This window comes from Pantherophis guttatus, chromosome 16, assembly GCF_059756535.1.
Source record: "Pantherophis guttatus breed Tessera chromosome 16, ASM5975653v1, whole genome shotgun sequence".
Lineage (NCBI taxonomy): Eukaryota > Metazoa > Chordata > Lepidosauria > Squamata > Colubridae > Pantherophis > Pantherophis guttatus.
In genome coordinates this window covers 12,162,159-12,179,036 of record NC_142078.1, presented here as the reverse complement: position 1 = coordinate 12,179,036, position 16,878 = coordinate 12,162,159, and the positions used below count along the sequence as shown (strand labels likewise).

The 16,878-nt window shown below is 47.7% G+C and overlaps 1 protein-coding gene across 9 annotated transcripts in view; it reads right to left on the bottom strand.

Moving 5' to 3' along the window:
* GARNL3 (GTPase activating Rap/RanGAP domain like 3) overlaps window positions 1-16,349 on the bottom strand; it is an 88,082-nt gene extending 71,733 nt beyond the window's left edge. For 3 of the 9 annotated variants that reach the window (XM_087880029.1, XM_034416621.3, XM_087880030.1), the window contains exon 1: window positions 16,038-16,335. Coding sequence is in view for 7 of the 9 variants with exons in the window: in XM_034416621.3 (XP_034272512.2) it covers window positions 16,038-16,135 (98 nt within the window). In the remaining 2 variants the exon portion in view is untranslated. Of the gene's footprint in view, window positions 1-5,629; window positions 5,872-16,037 lie in introns of those variants that run through there. The other 6 variants (XM_087880025.1, XM_034416620.3, XM_087880026.1 and 3 more) reach the window with 3 other exon arrangements.
* Window positions 16,350-16,878: the final 529 nt, after the last annotated feature.

Sequence of the window (16,878 nt, the reverse complement as noted above, 5' to 3'; positions counted from 1 at the left end):
GGACGGAAGAGAAGGAGGTGGTTGGATGGAGTCACTGAAGCAGTTGGCGTGAACTTAAATGGACTCCAGAGGATGGTAGAGGACAGGAAGGCCTGGAGGAACGTTGTCCATGGGGTCGCGATGGATCGGACACAACTTTGCAACTAATAACAACAACAACATAGTTAGATCTCACGTCTCTAAAGAGCTACTCTTCCTCAACACAGGTGGGAGAACAAACCAAGGCATGTGAAATACATATATATATATATATATATATGTATGTATGTATGTATGTATGTATGTATGTATGTATTTGATCAGCTCTGCTTGTCAAATTGTGTATAATAAGCTTTTATGAAATCGGAGCGAAAGGAGGGTGGAGAGGCAGTTGTATCCTTGATGTGCATATGTGTTTTTTTTTAAGCGAAACTCAAAATACAGTAGCTTCCCCCTCCTTTTTTTTTATTTTATTATTATTTTTTTTTTTTTAGAAAAAACACAAAACAAACGGTGATTTTCTTCCTGCAGTCTCCAGGACTTCTCCAGCTGGTTGCCACAGAAACTAGCCGAGAAATAATTCTCGGTTGGACGGACTTGTGTGGCGAACAAGGTTGCGAGAAGAATGTTAAGCATCGCGTTTTACGTCGTTGAGGGAGTATCTTAGAAAGCTTTGGGGAAGGGGGGGGGTTAGGAGTCACCAATTTTGGGGGGGAGGGTTGGCTTCCTCTCTCTGTCCCTCTGGATGTAGGATAAAGGTTCTTCGCGGCCAACGGAGGAGACCGGACAATGGAAGTGGACGTTGGTTGACCGTGTACCGCAACCAAAGGGAAAGAAGTTCTCCCTTTTGAAAACGTGATTGACAGAAAGCCACCGTCTGAAAGGGGGGAAAAAAACAGTGGGTCTCTGAATGATAACCTGTGCCCGAACAGGCACTCCACCCGGGGAGCAACAGGCATTCTCACAAGCTCCAAGAGAAAGTTGGAAATACAGATAAGTTACCCCGAGTTACCACAGGACCGTCCGAAGTTACGACGTCACCGAAAAAGGTGACTTACAAACCATTTCCTCTCACGTTGCTGTCATTGTGGCATCTCCCACGGTCGCGTGATAAAACATTCAGCCGCGTGGCACGCGTTTATGACGGTTCACAGCGTCGCGGAGGTCACGCGATCCCCTCTTTCTGATCTGACCTTATGACCATTTTTCACACTTGCGACCGTTGCAGGATCCCCATGGCCACGGGATCATTTCACCTCATATTTATGACGGTCACAACGTCCCGGGGTCGCGTGGGATCCCTTTTTTGCGACCTTCTGAACGAGTCAAGTCAAGGGGGAAGACAGATTCACTTCATAACCGTGTTTCTAAGTTCACAAGCGCAGCGATTCGCTTAGCGACGGTGGCGAGAAAGGTGGTAAAACAGGGCAAAATTCATTTCACAAGCGTTTCGCTTAGCGATGGAAAAACCCGGATGTCCGTTGCGGTCGTACGTCGAGGAACTGCCTGTACTTTGACCTACATTTTCAAGCATTTGTTCTATGCTGGACTTCGAATAGCATGCTGGGAAGTTTTCAGCCCCAAAAAGCATACAAGCCAGCCCGGCTTTTATTTTAAATAAAGAAAAAGAAATCAAAGCAACAATTCAATTTTCTTTCGTTGGCTTTAAATGGAATTAAAACGAATTAACCCCGGCAAAGCGGATGATGACTCATGCAGATGTTCTGATGGTCTCCTTCTGGAAAAATTCAGAGAGTTCAACGTTATGATTGTATCCAAATTTAAGGAGCCGGAAAAGAAAGACATCTCGTTTTCATCTTTCTCCCAAAACTGTGCCAGCCCATCTTTTCTGTATAACAGGTAGTCCTCGGTTCACGGAGTGATCATTCAAAGTTACGACGGCACTGGAAACAAAAGGGACGTACGACCCTTGTTCACACTTAACGACCGTTCCAGCATTCCCGGTGGTCACATGATCAAAATTCAGACTCTTGGCAACGGACTCGTACTTATGACGGTTTTGCAGTGTTCCTGGAGGTCACGCCCTTTGGCGACCTTCCGATGAGCGAAGTCAATGGGGAAAGCCGGATTCACTTAACAACCGGGTGGCTAGCTTAACCACTTGCAGTGGTTCCCTAAACAGAGATCGTAAAATGGGCAAAGTTCACTTAACAAACTGTTTCACTTTCGCGACAGGAAGGTTGGGCTCAAATTGTAGTCATAAGTCGGGGACTACCTTGTATTTCCTGAAAAATGGCGCACACTGGCACTTGGGTCTAAACCAGGAGTCAGCAACACGTGGCTCTGGAGCCGCATGTGGCTCTTTTATCCCTCTGCTGCTGGTTGGATCCACAACTGATAGGGCGTTCGGTTAGGACAGGTAGAGGGAAAAGGGTGCCACCCTAGGAGACTATGATGGGGGAACTGGACTTCCGGTCAGCAGAGGAAAAAGGATGCCGCACTAGGAGGAGACTATAATGGGGGAACCAGACTTCCGGCCGGCTCCAGAATTGAAAAGGAGCTTCCGGTTAGGACCTCTGTGGCTCTTTGAGTGTTTAAGGTTGCCGACCCTGGTCTAAACTATCTTTTTCATTTTCTGGTTTATGCAACAGGAATGTCAAAAACTGAGGAAATCAGGAGATTCAGGTAGTTAAAATGAATATATTGCAAGATTAAGCTCTCTGCAAGAATCTGGCCAACTGACCTTTAAGGGGAAATGAGCGGGAGATAAGAAAGATGGGCTGGACTTAGATCCAGGTGCGCAGGGATTCATGACTAATGACACGTTTGACCCCCTCCTTCAGGCTCAGCCTGATCATCTTCTACAACGAAAGTCCAGCCATCCCTATCAGGAATCATCCTTGCCCTTATAATCAACATCTTTTAAAGAGATCAGACTATCTTTGGAGACAGGAAGAGTTGAACGAGACCATTGAGCCAAGAAGGGGTTCGAAGGCATTCAAACCCCTTTTTCGTTTCGCAATCGAGGTCTGATTCATTTCGAGGGAAATGGGTAAAAAAAATCACAATTTACCAGCACTCGCGAGGGCTGATGGAAGCGTTTCAGGGGAACACCAAAAATAATTTTTCAAGAAAGCATTCCAAATGGTTGATTGGAAGTTCGCAATCGCCGGCCAATTCCGAATGCCAGAAATTTTAAAAATAACTTTTCAAGGAGATGGATTGGCTCGTCTCGGGCCGCTCTCACGGTTCCTTTGGGGGTTTCCAACAGTTCTTAAAAAGAGCCGGGATCCAATTCCCAGTCTTGAAAAATCTTCTAACAGAACGGATCTTCCCTGGGTCTCTATTGCAAACGGCGCTTTACCTGAATTCTCCTCCAGCAACAAAGACAACATCCCATTGCAAACACCTACTCCTTCCCTCAAAGAGCTTGGAGGGGATTTATCAGACCCCACCCCAAGCAATTACTCAAAGATCAGGAGGGTTGAAGCCCCATGCACAAGCAAAGGAGCATGTATTTGAGATTCCTGCAAGTAACCAGGAATATTTGTTGAGTTCAAAGCACAGAAGAGTTTATTACTGCAGTTTATGCCACAAGAATCTGGTCAACTAATGGTCAAAGCTAAAGTGGCACCAGATAAGTGTCCGTGGAATTCACGGGAGCCTGGATCTGGGTTTCTTGTGGGAATACGAAGATTCCAAACTAATGACATATTTAACCCCACCTTCTCGTATATAGGAATTACCTCTACCAGAGGATAAATGTGACACTGGGAAGTTTGTTTCTACAGATGCACACCAATAATGGAGAATATTTGTAGCTCAGGGGTACCAAGGACCCCACAGTTTTCCTCCTCCTCCTTGCAAACCCTCCTCCTTTTCTAGCACTGATGATGTTACCTAGTAGGGTCGTGAAACTTATGCAAGAAACAACCAAGCTCAAGAGATCTGGAAAGGATCCAGTGAACAGCTTCACAGTTCTGGCATTTACTTTGACACACTGTGCGTTGAAAGGGATGGAAATTCCCCAAGGCTTGATCCAGCTCCGGTCATGGGAAAAAGCATCCGACAAAATAATTGTAATCCGATGGGACTTCCTCGGCATTTCTTTCGTAAAGAAAGGCACGCAAGCCGCCAGTTCTCCTGAACTTGTGGCCACATTGAGGCGCCAATAGAAGGGAATTTTTGCAGCTCAGGGTTGAACAGTGGTGCTCTCTGAGCTAGGATGAGGTTTATTTTTTTGCAGATGCTTCATTACCCAACTACCAAGCACTGATGATGTTACCTAGTTGGGTAATGAAACGTCTGCCCAAAAAAAAACCACAACAACACCAAACAACCCAGCTCAGAGATGCAAAAGGGCGCATCTGGGTACCCACCTACAGGTAGTCCTCGACTTACGACCGCAATTGAGCCCAGCATTTATGCGGCCGTAACTTGAAGACTACCTGTATTTCTGAAGGCCATCTCAGGTCCTCTTGCAAGAAAATTCCATCCGTTGCTTCTTGTCCTGCCTTCTGATGCTTTGGAGAAATAGGTTGACCCCCTCAAGTATTAGAACGTGCCATCATGTCACCCCCTGGTCCTTAAAAGAAGAATGTCCATTAAACTGGACAGTCCCAATTCCTGCAACCGTTCTTTATACTTTTTAGCCTCCAGTCCCCCAATCGTGGCAACCAACAGCATCACTTGAACCCACCACCACGACTCTTCCCAGGGCATCAGAGCGCTCCCCATCACACCCCGCATCCCTGGACTACAATTCTCATCATCCTCCACCCCTCCGCCCCAGAATTACAGACCTCCTCCTAGCTTTTTTATATCGCAGCAAACAACAGCATCACTTGAACCCACCACGCCATCACACACACCCCACCCCTGGACTCAGTGGTGGGTTTCAGCAGCTTCGGACCAGTTCGGGAGAACCGGTAGCGGACATTTTGAGTAGTTCAGAGAACTGGAAGTAAAAATTCTGACCTGCCCCCACCCCCATCTATTCTCTGCCTGCCAAGTCCCAGCTGATCGGGAGGGAATGGGGATTTTGCAATATCCTTCCCCTGGAGTGGGGTGGGAATGGAGATTTTACAGTAGCCTTCCCTTGCCACGCCCACCAAGCCACGCCCACAGAACCGGTAGTAAAAATTCTGACTGGCCCCGCCCCCATCTATTCTCTGCCTGCCAAGTCCCAGCTGATCGGGAGGGAATGGGGATTTTGCAATATCCTTCCCCTGGAGTGGGGTGGGAATGGAGATTTTACAGTAGCCTTCCCCTGCCACGCCCACCAAGCCACACCCCACAGAACCAGTAGTAAAAATTCTGACCGCCCCCACCCCCATCTATTCTCTGCCTCCCAAGTCCCAGCTGATGGGGAAGAAATGGGGATTTTTCAATATCCTTCCCCTGGAGTGGGGTGGGAATGGAGATTTTACAGTAGCCTTCCCTTGCCACGCCCACCAAGCCACACCCCACAGAACCGGTAGTTAAAAAAAAATTGAACCCCACCACTGTTTGGACTACAATTCTCATCATCCTCCCCCTCCCCCCTCCCTCCAAGAATTACAGCCCACCTCCTCCTAGCCAGGGAGGTTGCGCAATGGCGAGACCCCGCCCACAATGCAGTAGCCACGCCTTCCAAGTGGGCGGGGAAGTCTCTGGCTCCGCCCACTCGCTCCCCCTCACCTTCCCTTACCGCTGGGTGGCGCTGAAGAGGCCCGGATAGGGCTCCATACTGGCAGCTTCGGCCGGGGACCATCCCTCCGGCCGCAGGACCGGCCGGCTCTCCGGCTTGGCTGGACAAGCAACATCCCCCCCACCTCCTTCCACTCCCCGCTTTCCCTCAGGCAGTAAGGCCTCGCCCCTCCCGGAGCCAGCCAATCGTTGCCCACGCTGCCACGTCCTTCAAGAGGCCGGGGGCCAATCCCAGGACTGCCTTCTGAGACCACAAAAACGCCCACCAACCCCCCTCCTCCGTCCCTCCCCTTTCTGAGGGCGCCCTCCAATCGCAGCCCCTCTCCAGAAATTCAAACCCACCTGTCCGAGCGCTTGCTTGAGCCAATCGCCGGCTCTCCAGAGATGCAATGCAGCTTGGGAGGTGTAGTCCTCCGAATAGGTAAAGTGGTACCCGGGCTAACCCATCACTCCTCTTCCACCCCCCCCAAAAAAGACTGATGGGTTTCTAAACGGCCGCAAAGTGGGTTTCAACTGGACGAAAGTCCGAATCAACGTTTTTTTTTAAAAAAAAGTTTTAATCTGCTTGCATTTCAAGGCAGCAGGATTTTAACTCCTTGATGTCGGTACCTAAAGTTAATAAGTTACAGTATGACTGTAACTTTGTTGCTTGCATCCTTACGATTTATATAGATTATTGATATTGTTTCCTAGTGTTTATTTCTACCCTATGACTATCATTAAGTGTTGTACCTTAATGATCCTTGACAAATGTATCTCGTCTTTTAAATAATAAATAAATAATTTTAATTTCTATACCGCCCTTCTCCCGAAGGACTCGGGGCGGTGTACAGCCTATTAAAAGCACAAAGACAAACATCGGTTAAAATCATTAAAATTATTAAGTAATTTCGGCTCAGATTTAACCCCCCCCCCCAAATTTAAAACACCCAATTTAAAAATCGTTACATTGATAGCCCGGCCTGGCGGAACAGCAGGGTCTCGAGGGCACAGCGAAATACACGGAGGTCGGAGATCTTACGCATTTCCGGGGGCAGTTCATTTCACAGGGCTGGGGTTCCCACAGAGAAGGCCCTCCCCCTGGGTGTCACCAGCCGACATAACTTGGCTGATGGCACCCGGAGGAGACCTTCTCTGTGGGAGCGAACTGGCTGGTGGGAGGCTGTTGGTGGCAGAAGTCGGTCTATGTACACTGAGAGCGTATGCACCAAGACAAATTCCTTGTGTGTCCAATCACACTTGGCCAATAAAGAACTCTATTCTATTCTATTCTATTCTATTCTATTCTATTCTATTCTATTCTATTCTATTCTATTCTGTACACTGAGAGCATATGCACCAAGACAAATTCCTTGTGTGTCCAATCACACTTGGCCAATAAAGAACTCTATTCTATTCTATTCTATTCTATTCTATTCTATTCTATTCTATTCTATTCTATTCTATTCTATACACTGAGAGCATATGCACCAAGACAAATTCCTTGTGTGTCCAATCACACTTGGCCAATAAAAAGAATTCTATTCTGTTCTGTTCTGTTCTGTTCTGTTCTGTTCTGTTCTGTTCTGTTCTAGTCTAGTCTAGTCTAGTCTAGTCTAGTCTAGTCTAGTCTAGTCTAGTCTAGTCTATTCTTTTATGTACAGTGAGAGCATATGCACCAAGACAAGCTGGCTGATCTTGGAGGTTTTACAACGAGAGAAAGCAAATCCCAAAGGCCTAATCTACTATGGGTGTGATTGCAGTTCCCTATATAAAGTACAAAACAACCAACAAAGAAGTAGCCCCAAAAATGCAAACCAAAAATCAAAATAACAGCCAGGGTAATTACTTTGTATCCACAGAGTAGGGTTTTTTGTTGTTGTTTTTTTTACTTAATAGCCCAGTGTGGTAACTTCGTATCTACAAAATAGGTCCTAAGAATGAGTAGCTCTGTTACGTTGTCGCTACAATGTCCCTTTTGAATGAACAGTTTAATCGAAAGGTTGATCCCCCTTGCCTAAGTTTTCAGTTGTAAATAGAGAACCTGGAGTACTAAATTCCATAGAACTCAATGGGCTTCAACTCATGAACAGCGAACAATCACTTGATAAAGGAACTGCCAGATTACTCCCACCAACACTGACAGAACAAGCCACTTGTATATAAACAGAGAGCAAATCCCACGGCCTTCTAATACTGATGATGTTACCTAGTTGGGTCATGAAACGTCTGGGAGGAAACCACCAAGCTCAGAGAGCACCAAGGACCCCGTAGCTCAACCCTGAGCTACAAACATTCTCTTCTCTTGAAAAGTAAAGGCAGCAGAGGAATGTATAGCTTTATAGCGTTTGCTAAATTACATTTTCCACCCAACATTCATCATTCGAGAAGACCACCGTGAATGACATCTGGAAGGCAACTGTCTCTCCTCCTAATCCATCACAGTCCCACGGAATTAAACAGGAGTTATTTCAAGGAAGTCTAGAAGAGTGGTCACCAACTGGTGGTCCGTGAGAAAATTTTGGTGGTCCGCAGAAAAATTATTTGCATTTTTTTAATATTGCACTAAATCAGGGGTCTTCAAACTACAGCCCCTGGGACAGATACATGCAATGAATGTTTGTGTTGCTGCAGAGAGTCTCCCCCTTCGGGGTCTTTTTGTGTGGGTCGGAGGGGGGCAGAAATTCAGACTTGGAGTCTGCTTTAGCCTCCTGGTGTGGGGCTTTGAGAGAAGGCTGGAGGGAAGAGCCACTGGTGGCGAAGAGCCAGAGGGCCTCGTTCCAGTGGGACTGCCTTTCCATTTGCATCATCCTCCGTTCAGCCATCCCAGCTGGACAGCAGTTTTATATCATGCTCATAAACTTTGTTTTCTCTCTTAAGCCGGCCTCTCTGCAGCCAATTGATGGGGAAAAAAACAAAAAAACCAAGAGTGGGGGAAGGGAGGATGGGACCACTCTTCTTTTTTTCACTCCTACCAAAATTGCATCCAGTTTTGATCACCACATTTATGAAAAAGATGTTGAGAGTTTGGAAAAAGTGCAAAGAAGAACAACCAAGATAATCAAGGGCCTGGAGACAAAAATGCATGAAGAACGGTTGCAGGATTTGGGTTTGGCTGGTCTAAAGCAGGGGTCTGCAACCTTAAAAACTCAAAGAGCCATTTCCCACAGAAAAGAAAACACCAGGAGCCACAAAACCCTTCCCGTGCCCGACTATTTCTCGAGCGGCCACAAAACTAGCATGTAGTTGAATTAAACGTTCTGTTTTCTTCTGAAACTTTTCTTTTCTTGGATTTATCCATGGTTGGCCTACCGGGGGTTGAAAAGCTCAATAAATCGCGTGCCAATGGGTGTCACACATTGGCGGTTGTGACACATATTTTGAGTGACAGGGAGCCGCAGCAGAGGGGTGAAAGAGCCACATGCGGCTCCAGAGCCGCAGGTTGCCGACCCCTGGTCTAGAGAAAAGAAAGACTAAGGGGGGCATGATAGCATATTCCAGTATTTGAAGGGCTGCCCCAAAGAAGAGGGGGTCAACCATTTCTCCAAAGCACCTGAGGGCAGGACAAGAAGCAATGGATGGAAACTAATCAAGGAGAGAAGCAACCTAGAACTAAGGAGAAATTTCCTGACAGTGAGAACCATTAACCAGTGGAACGACTTCCAAATATATTGGAGGTTTTCAAGAAGAGACTGGACAACCATTTGTCTGCAATGGTAGAGGGTTTCCTGCTTGAGCAAGGGATTGGACTAGAAGGCCTCCAAAGTCCCTTCCAACTCTTGTTATTCTCTTATTCTGAACCTTTAGTATTCGTCTGATGGGCTGTCATGCTACTAACAGACATAAAACTGTAAGGCAAGTCTTAAGTGCGAGGGCTCATTGTACACCTGTAAATGAATGGTTGTAAATCGAGGATTACCAACAGTAATACTAATTCATCCCTTCAGGTTCTCATTGGCAACAACAACAATGCCTTGGTGGCACAGCAGACTAAAGTGCTGCTAAGTAGCACCAGCTGCCTGCAATTACTGCAAGTTCAAATCTCACCAGGCTCAAGGTTGACTCAGCCTGCCATCCTTCCGAGGTAGGTAAAATGAGGACCCGGATTGTGGGGGCAATAAGCTGACTTTGTATAAAAAAGAACACCGCTTAGGGCCCCCCGAAAGCCCTACTAAGCAGGTATATACAAAAGTATGAAGGTTATTGCTTAACGCATTGTAAGCCGCCCTGAGTCTCCGGAGAAGGGCGGCATATAAATCGAACCAATAAATAAACAATAAATAAATAAACAACTCAGCCCGGACATCTCAAGAGAAAACTCCACTTCTCCTCCCAACCCACCAGGAGCAAAACCTTTTCAAAAAGTCCTTATTTATTCTAAAAGAAAAATCATCCACTCTGCATTACTGGTGGGAGAGCGAGAAAGGAAGAGAAAGAATAAGGAGAAGGAGCGAAGGAGAGAAAGAATGTTAAAGAGGGAAGGAAGGAAGGAAAGAAGGAACATGCTGCAAAACTGCAAAACTTTCGGAAGCCACTCGGTGGACCCATTTGGACAAGAGTAACACATACACATACACACAGAGAGAGACACCAAAAGAAAGCTTAAATTTTATAATCCCGCTCACAGCTTTCTTCCTGGCCTCCTGCTGTCAGTGGTTTTTTTGCTATTTAGTATGAACAAAACAGCAATACAGGGAGGGTTTTTATATGTATAAGTAGGAAGGGTGAAAAACGGGGAAGGCTCTGCGACTATGACGCACGACCGCCAGCTGAGTTTTCAATCCAGGCTTGCAAGTTTTGACCGCTTCCAAGATATGAGATATGAGTTTGTTTTCCCTTCCTTCTCTAGTACAAGTCGGGGACAATCCACCAGAGCCGGAGAAGGAAAAATGGCACGATCCGAGCGTGAGCTAAGCACACACCACAACGCACGAACTTTGCGTTGAGGGAAGGCGATGTCATGCCAAGCTGAACTCCACACACTTTTTTTAAAATAAACAACGAAGGTCAGGGCCTGGATTTCACTGGCTGGCTGTCAGCTTCGTCCATTAAACGGTTGACATTGAAGGAAATAATTTTGTGGGAGGGGAAAAGAGTTTTATGACTTTAACGCAGGTTATCGTGGAGAAAGGGACTGTTTCCCTGGGGGCAGCAAAAGCGAGCGGATCTCTTCAGCTGTTTAAAGTTTCTGAAGTCTGTTTCTTATCATTTGTTTCGGTGCGCCTCTTAAAAGATTTGTTGGCTTCCCAGGACAGTGGGATAGAAAACTGCAATGACAGTATTCTTAACAACACAACTGCCCAGAGCAGAGGGAGGGAGGGAGGGAGGGAGGGAGGGAAGGAAGGAAGGAAGGAAGGAGATGGGAAGAGGGAGGGAAGGAAGGAAGGAAGGAAGGAAGGAAGGAAGGAGTTGGGGAGGGAGGGAGTAAGGAGATGGGAAGGAGAAGGAAAGAAGGAAGGAAGGAAAGAAGGAAGGAAGGAGATAGGTAGGAGATAGGCAGGGAGGGAGGCAGGAAGGAGATGGGAATGAAAAGGAAGGAAGGTGATGGGGAGGGAGGGAGGGAAGGAAATGGGATGAAAAATAAGCAAGGAAGGAAGGAGATGGGGAAGGAGGCAGAAAGGAGATGAGAATGAGAAGGAAGGAAGGAAGGAAGGAAGGAAGGAAGGAAAGAAGGAAGGAAGGAAGAAGATGGGAAGGAGATAGGGAGAGAGGGAGGAAGGAGATGGGGAGGGAGGGAAGGAAGGAGATGAAAATGAGAAGGAAGGAAGGAAGGAAGAAGATGGGAAGGAGATAGGCAGGGAGGGAGGGAGGAAGGAGATGGGAATGAAAAGGAAGGAAGGAAGGAAATGGGAAAGGAGGGAGAAAGGAGATGAGAAGGAGAAAGAAGGAAGGAAGGAGATGGGGAAGGAGGAAGGAAGGAGATGGGAATGAGAAGGAAGGAAGGAAGGAAGGAAGGAAGGAAGGAAGGAAGGATGGAAGGAAGGAGATAGGAAGGAGATAGGCAGGCAAGGAGGGAGGAAGGTGATGGGAATGAAAAGGAATAAAGGAAGGAAGGAAGAAAAAGAGAGAAAGGAAGGAAGGATGGAAGGAAGGTAGGTTTGGAGATATACAGAGTCCCCTCTAAAAGGTTAATGACAGATGTGAAATTCCTCTTAGAATCGAACCGCACCATCACACTCGGGGAATGTAAATATTTACCCACACAAATCTACGCCAGAAAAAGAGTTCACCTCGAGTAGAGCTTTCAAAACCATTTTTTTTTAAAAAAAAAGATAATATATGGGAATCAGATGAAAGAACGGTGAGCGGCTGCAAAGCCACTGAATGCCTATTTTCTGCTGATGACATGAAAGGCCTCCTTTCATCACACTCTTGACTCCGGAGCCTTCAAAGGGATTTTTGCCAGGAACAAGGAATCCTACATTTCCATACCACGAAGACTGTAATTTTCAAGCCTTCGACTTCTTAGGCTCGCCAAAAGCGCGTGACTCCAGAAGTATTGGATATATATTTGCATAACACACAAACAAACAAAAAAAGTCGGTCAAGCAATGTCGACTGGCGACCCACAGGGGGAGAGCCTTCTCTGTGGGGGCACCTGCCCTCTGGAACGAGCTCCCCCCCCCATGGATACCATCAATCCCGGACCTCCGTACTTTCCACCAGGCTCTGAAGACTTTCTTCTTTCAGCAAGCCGGGCTGGCTTAAAATTTTCAATTGTTTTATGGGTAAGGGGTTTTTAAATTGGGGGGAAGCCAAATGGATTTAATTATGTTTTAAAAAATTATTTTAATTTTCATATTGTATGTGTTTTAATCCCGGCTGTTCATCGCCCTGAGTCCCTCTGGGAGAAGGGCGGTATAAAAATTTAATCAATTCGATTCAATTCAAAACGAAACCGAAAAAGTCCCTACCTTAAAAACCCAGTGAAACAAAAATGAGTGAAATTTATTTATTTATTTATTTATTAAATTTGTATACCACCCTTCTCCTTTCGGACTCAGGGCAGTGAGTAGAAACAAATCGTAACCCTTATAATCAATGCCAGCTCAGTAAACATTTTTTTTAAAAAAAAATAGAGAAAACTTAATGTGGAGGAGGGCTTTCTCCTACATTACACCCTTACCCATATTCCCTTCCCTCCTCCATCTCACCCTTCCTTCCTTCCTTCCTTCCTTCCTTCCTTCCTTCCTCCCTCCCTCCCTCCCTCCCTCCCTCCCTCCCTCCCTTCTGTTGTGATCTAGGCTTCCTGAGTCATTAAAAGACACAAGTAGTCCCAAAAACCTCTTTTATTGCAACAGCTGTGAATTACGTTCATTCACAGCTGAGTCCCAATTAGTTGCAAAAAATCCTTCGGGATAATCACCAACCTTTATCTCCCTTGACACGCTGCCAAAGACCTACTTGGCAAAGCCACACAGAGTCCAGAATCAAACAGAGATGCCGACTGGAAACAGAATTAACAACGTTGCTTTCCTGCAAAGGGCCCACTGCCTTTGCTCCTCTTTTAAGCCTTAAGGGAGGGGCCAATCATCTCCAGGCCTTATTCCTGAGTCGTCCCTTTTGATTTAAAAACATTTTTTTCGGCCGAAGAGGTTGTAGAAAAAATGCTTTTAAAAGCCTCTGATGATCCCAGCTGAGCCACGTGATCATCAGAGGCTTTTTTTTTTACTTTTAAAAGCATTTTTTCGGCCAAAGAGGTTGTAGAAAAAATGCTTTTAATTTTTTTTTTAAAAGCCTCTGATGATTGCGCGGCTCAGCTGGGCAATTGGAGAGGGGGCAGGGATTTTTGCTACCGGTTCTCCGAACCACCCGCCTCCATCGCTACCGGATCGGGCGATCCGGTCCGAACCGGGAGCATTTCACCCCTGGGTGGAAGGCTCCGCCCATCCGCTTGAACGCTTCTGCGCACGTGCCCACAAGCGAACCAGTAGTGATGAGTTTTGAAACCCACTATTGGTGTGTGAGTCAGAATCTCTTCGAACCTCTGTCCTCGTTTTCATCTTTCCTATATAACTCCATCAAAAATATTAATTCTTGACTCCCGGCCAATCAGAAAAGCTGCTGAATACACTGATAATACCCTGATTTATATAACTCTGCATGCATGCTGCTTTGTTTTGCAACAGGCTGAGCGCCGGTTTCTGCCACCGCCAAAGGCTGAGTCAATTTTTCACGGCCAGAACCTCAAGCTGGTTTTCTTAGTAAATTTCCAGTCATTTTTATTTCTTCAGAATCCCCGGGAAGCTAAAGCATTTTTAATTCTTTCAAGCCCTGTTTTCTACCTGGGATTCTAAGAAAACTTCGCTTGGCCTCTCTCACTGTGGCTGTTTTAGCCAAGCTGGAAGACGTCCTTTGGAAGCAATCTTTGAAAGCAAGGATGATTTCAGAGCTAGGTTGGTAGCCTGAGAATCTCCCACCACCCAGCAGAAAGTGGAAATCGACACGCAGGGAGGTAGGTACCCATGGCAGAACGTTGACCTACTTCAATGGGGATCCAGAGTCTATTTCTGGAGATCTTTCACAAGCAAATCCACCCGTAGCCACAAAAGAGATTCTGGTGCACGCTGCAAGAGAGCTTAGCTAAGCTTTTCCAGCTCCTGGAGATTAAAAAGCTGGGAGGGTTTAAAGAAGAGACCGGAGAACCATTGATCTGAAAGGGTCTAGGGTTTTCTGATTGGGCAGGGGGTTGGACTAGAAGACCTCCAAGGTCCCTTGCAAGAAAGGAAGGGAGGGAGGGAAGGAGGGAGGGAGGGAGGGAGGAAGGAAGGAAGGAAGGAAGGAAGGAAAGGAAGGAAGGAAGGAAGGAAGGAAGGAAGGAAGGAAGGAAGGAATAACAATAGCAATAGCACTTAAGACTTATATACCGCTTCACAGTGCTTCACAGCCCTCTCTAAATGGTTTACAGAGTCAGCGTATTGCCCTCAATAATTCTCGTTTTACCGATCTCGGAAGGATGGAAGGCCGAGTCAACCTTGAGCCACTGGGAATTGAACTGCAGGCAGTTGGCAGAGTCAGCCTGCAATACTGCATTCTAACCATTGCACAAAGGAAGGAAGAGAGGGAGGGAGGGAGGGAGGGAGGGAGGGAGGGAGGGCAATGAGGATAGCAATAGCACTTATATACCGCTTCACAGTGCTTTGCAGCCCTCTCTAAGCAGTTTACAGAGTCAGCCTCTTGCCCCCAACAATCTGGGTCCTCGTTTTACCCACCTCGGAAAGACAGAAGGCTGAGTCAACCTTGAGCCGGTCAGGATCGAACTGCTGGCAGTCAGCAGCGTCAGCCTGCAATCCTGTATTCAAGCCACTGCACCACCAACAAAGAAAGGAAGGAAGGAAGGAAGGAAGGAAGGAAGGAAGGAAGGAAGGAAGGAAGGAAGGAATAGCAATAGCACTTAAGACTTATATACCGCTTCATGGTGCTTTTACAGCCCTCTCTAAGCGGTTTACAGAGTCAGCCTCTTGCCCCCAACAATCTGGGTCCTCGTTTTACCGACCTCGGAAAGGCTGAGTCAACCTTGAGCCGATAAAGATCGAACTGCTGACAGTGGGCAGGGTTTAGCCTGCAATCCTGCATTCTAACCACTGCGCCACCACGGCTCTAACATAACATTACATCTGGTTTCCAACCAATAGCTCAGTAATATTGTCTTTTCATCCCAGCGACCTAATTTAGCACAAGAAGTGGAGGCTCTTTTGTGAGACCAGTGGGGTTTTGTTGACTTCCAGAAAATTGTCAAGAGCAGTTGTGGGTCGCTTTTTCAGCAGTCTGAAATATCCCCTCCCCATGTGCCTGGTTTGGCTGAGGATGAGGGTATAAAGGAATCAGAAGGTGCCAAAACACTCCAAAGCCTCCAAGTTGGGATCTCTAAGCTGGCACTGTCATCCACACAACCGTGCCAATTTGAGACTAATGGGTATCGTAGTACCACACGGGGTTGGCAAAGGGCTGCTTTTAAGCCCGTCGCCCCATCCAGCCTACTGCTGGCTCCAGTGCCCATCACGCCAAGGCGGATAGGTTCTGTAGTCCAACACCCCCAGCTGGGAGACAAGCCCTCCAACCCCTCACCAAGAGCCCGGTGGGTCCCCCCCTAAGAGGGGGATTGGGGGCGGCTGCTGACTAGCCACCGTTTGCACGGCCGGATCGGGGCCCAGGAGGATGGGAGATGGAACCCGGCATCTGTAGATCGGGGGGAAAAAAGTTGGGAGCTGGCAAGCCGCGGTGCTCCCTGGTGCCAAGCCAGCGCCGCTGCTCCTCCGCTCCAGCCCAACGTGGCAAAGCCCAAAGGCGCAGATGGAAAACACGGGAGGAGGGGGGGGAGCCGCTCTCCGTTTCCCCGCGGGGTCTCTCTCCCAAATCCTTCCTTCCTTCCTCCCCCTCCCCAATCTCCCCCTCCCTCCCCCCATCTCCCCCCCCCCCAGTTCACTTACTCGTCTCCTTCGCTCTCGCAGTCAAAGCTGACCCCCTTTTTCAGCAACGCTGCGCGCCGGCTGCGCAGCTGGGACAAGGGGGCTGCCTCCAGCGCCATCGCCCCACAAGTCTTGCGGTGGGGTGGGGTAGGGGAAGGTAAGGGGGGGCGATCCGGGCCAGCGGGAGGAGGGAGCTGGGGTGGCCAGCCGGCTGGCTTGCCTGCCTCCTTGCCTGCCTCCCTGGCTGGCTAGCTGGCTTGGCAGTCCCCAGCAAAGGCTCTCTCCCTGCCTCTCTGCGCCGCTTCCCCCCTTCCCTTTCAGCGCTTGGGTTCCGCCCCATTTGGGCGAGGGGCGCCCGGAAAAAAAAGATAAAAGGGGGAGAAAAAAAAAAGAGGAGGAGAGGGAAGGGGTGGCCAAAGGGAGAAGCCCCGAGCTCCCATCTCCCCCCACCCCAAAGTTTGGTCCCTACCTGGAGCAAGATCCGCTCCTTTCCTCCTTTCCAAGCCCTCCGCTGAGGGCGCTCTGCACATGCTCGCTTCTTCTCGCCTTGCCTTCTTCCCTTCTCTTGGACTACCGCGTCCTCTCCACGAAGAAGAAGCGGGGGTGGGGAGGGGAGGGGAGGGGAGGTGGGGGGATCAACTTATTTTCCAAAGCACCAGAATGCAAAAAAATAATAAAGCCTGGATAGCTCAACTGACTAATAGCCTGTTATTAACATTCAGCTGTCTGCAATGATTGCAAATTCGAATCTTGCCAGGCTCAAGGTTGACTCAGCCTTCCATCCTTTCTAAGGTAGGTAAATTGAGGACCCAGTTTGTGGGGGCAATAAGCTGACTTTGTATAAATATACAAAAGGATGAAG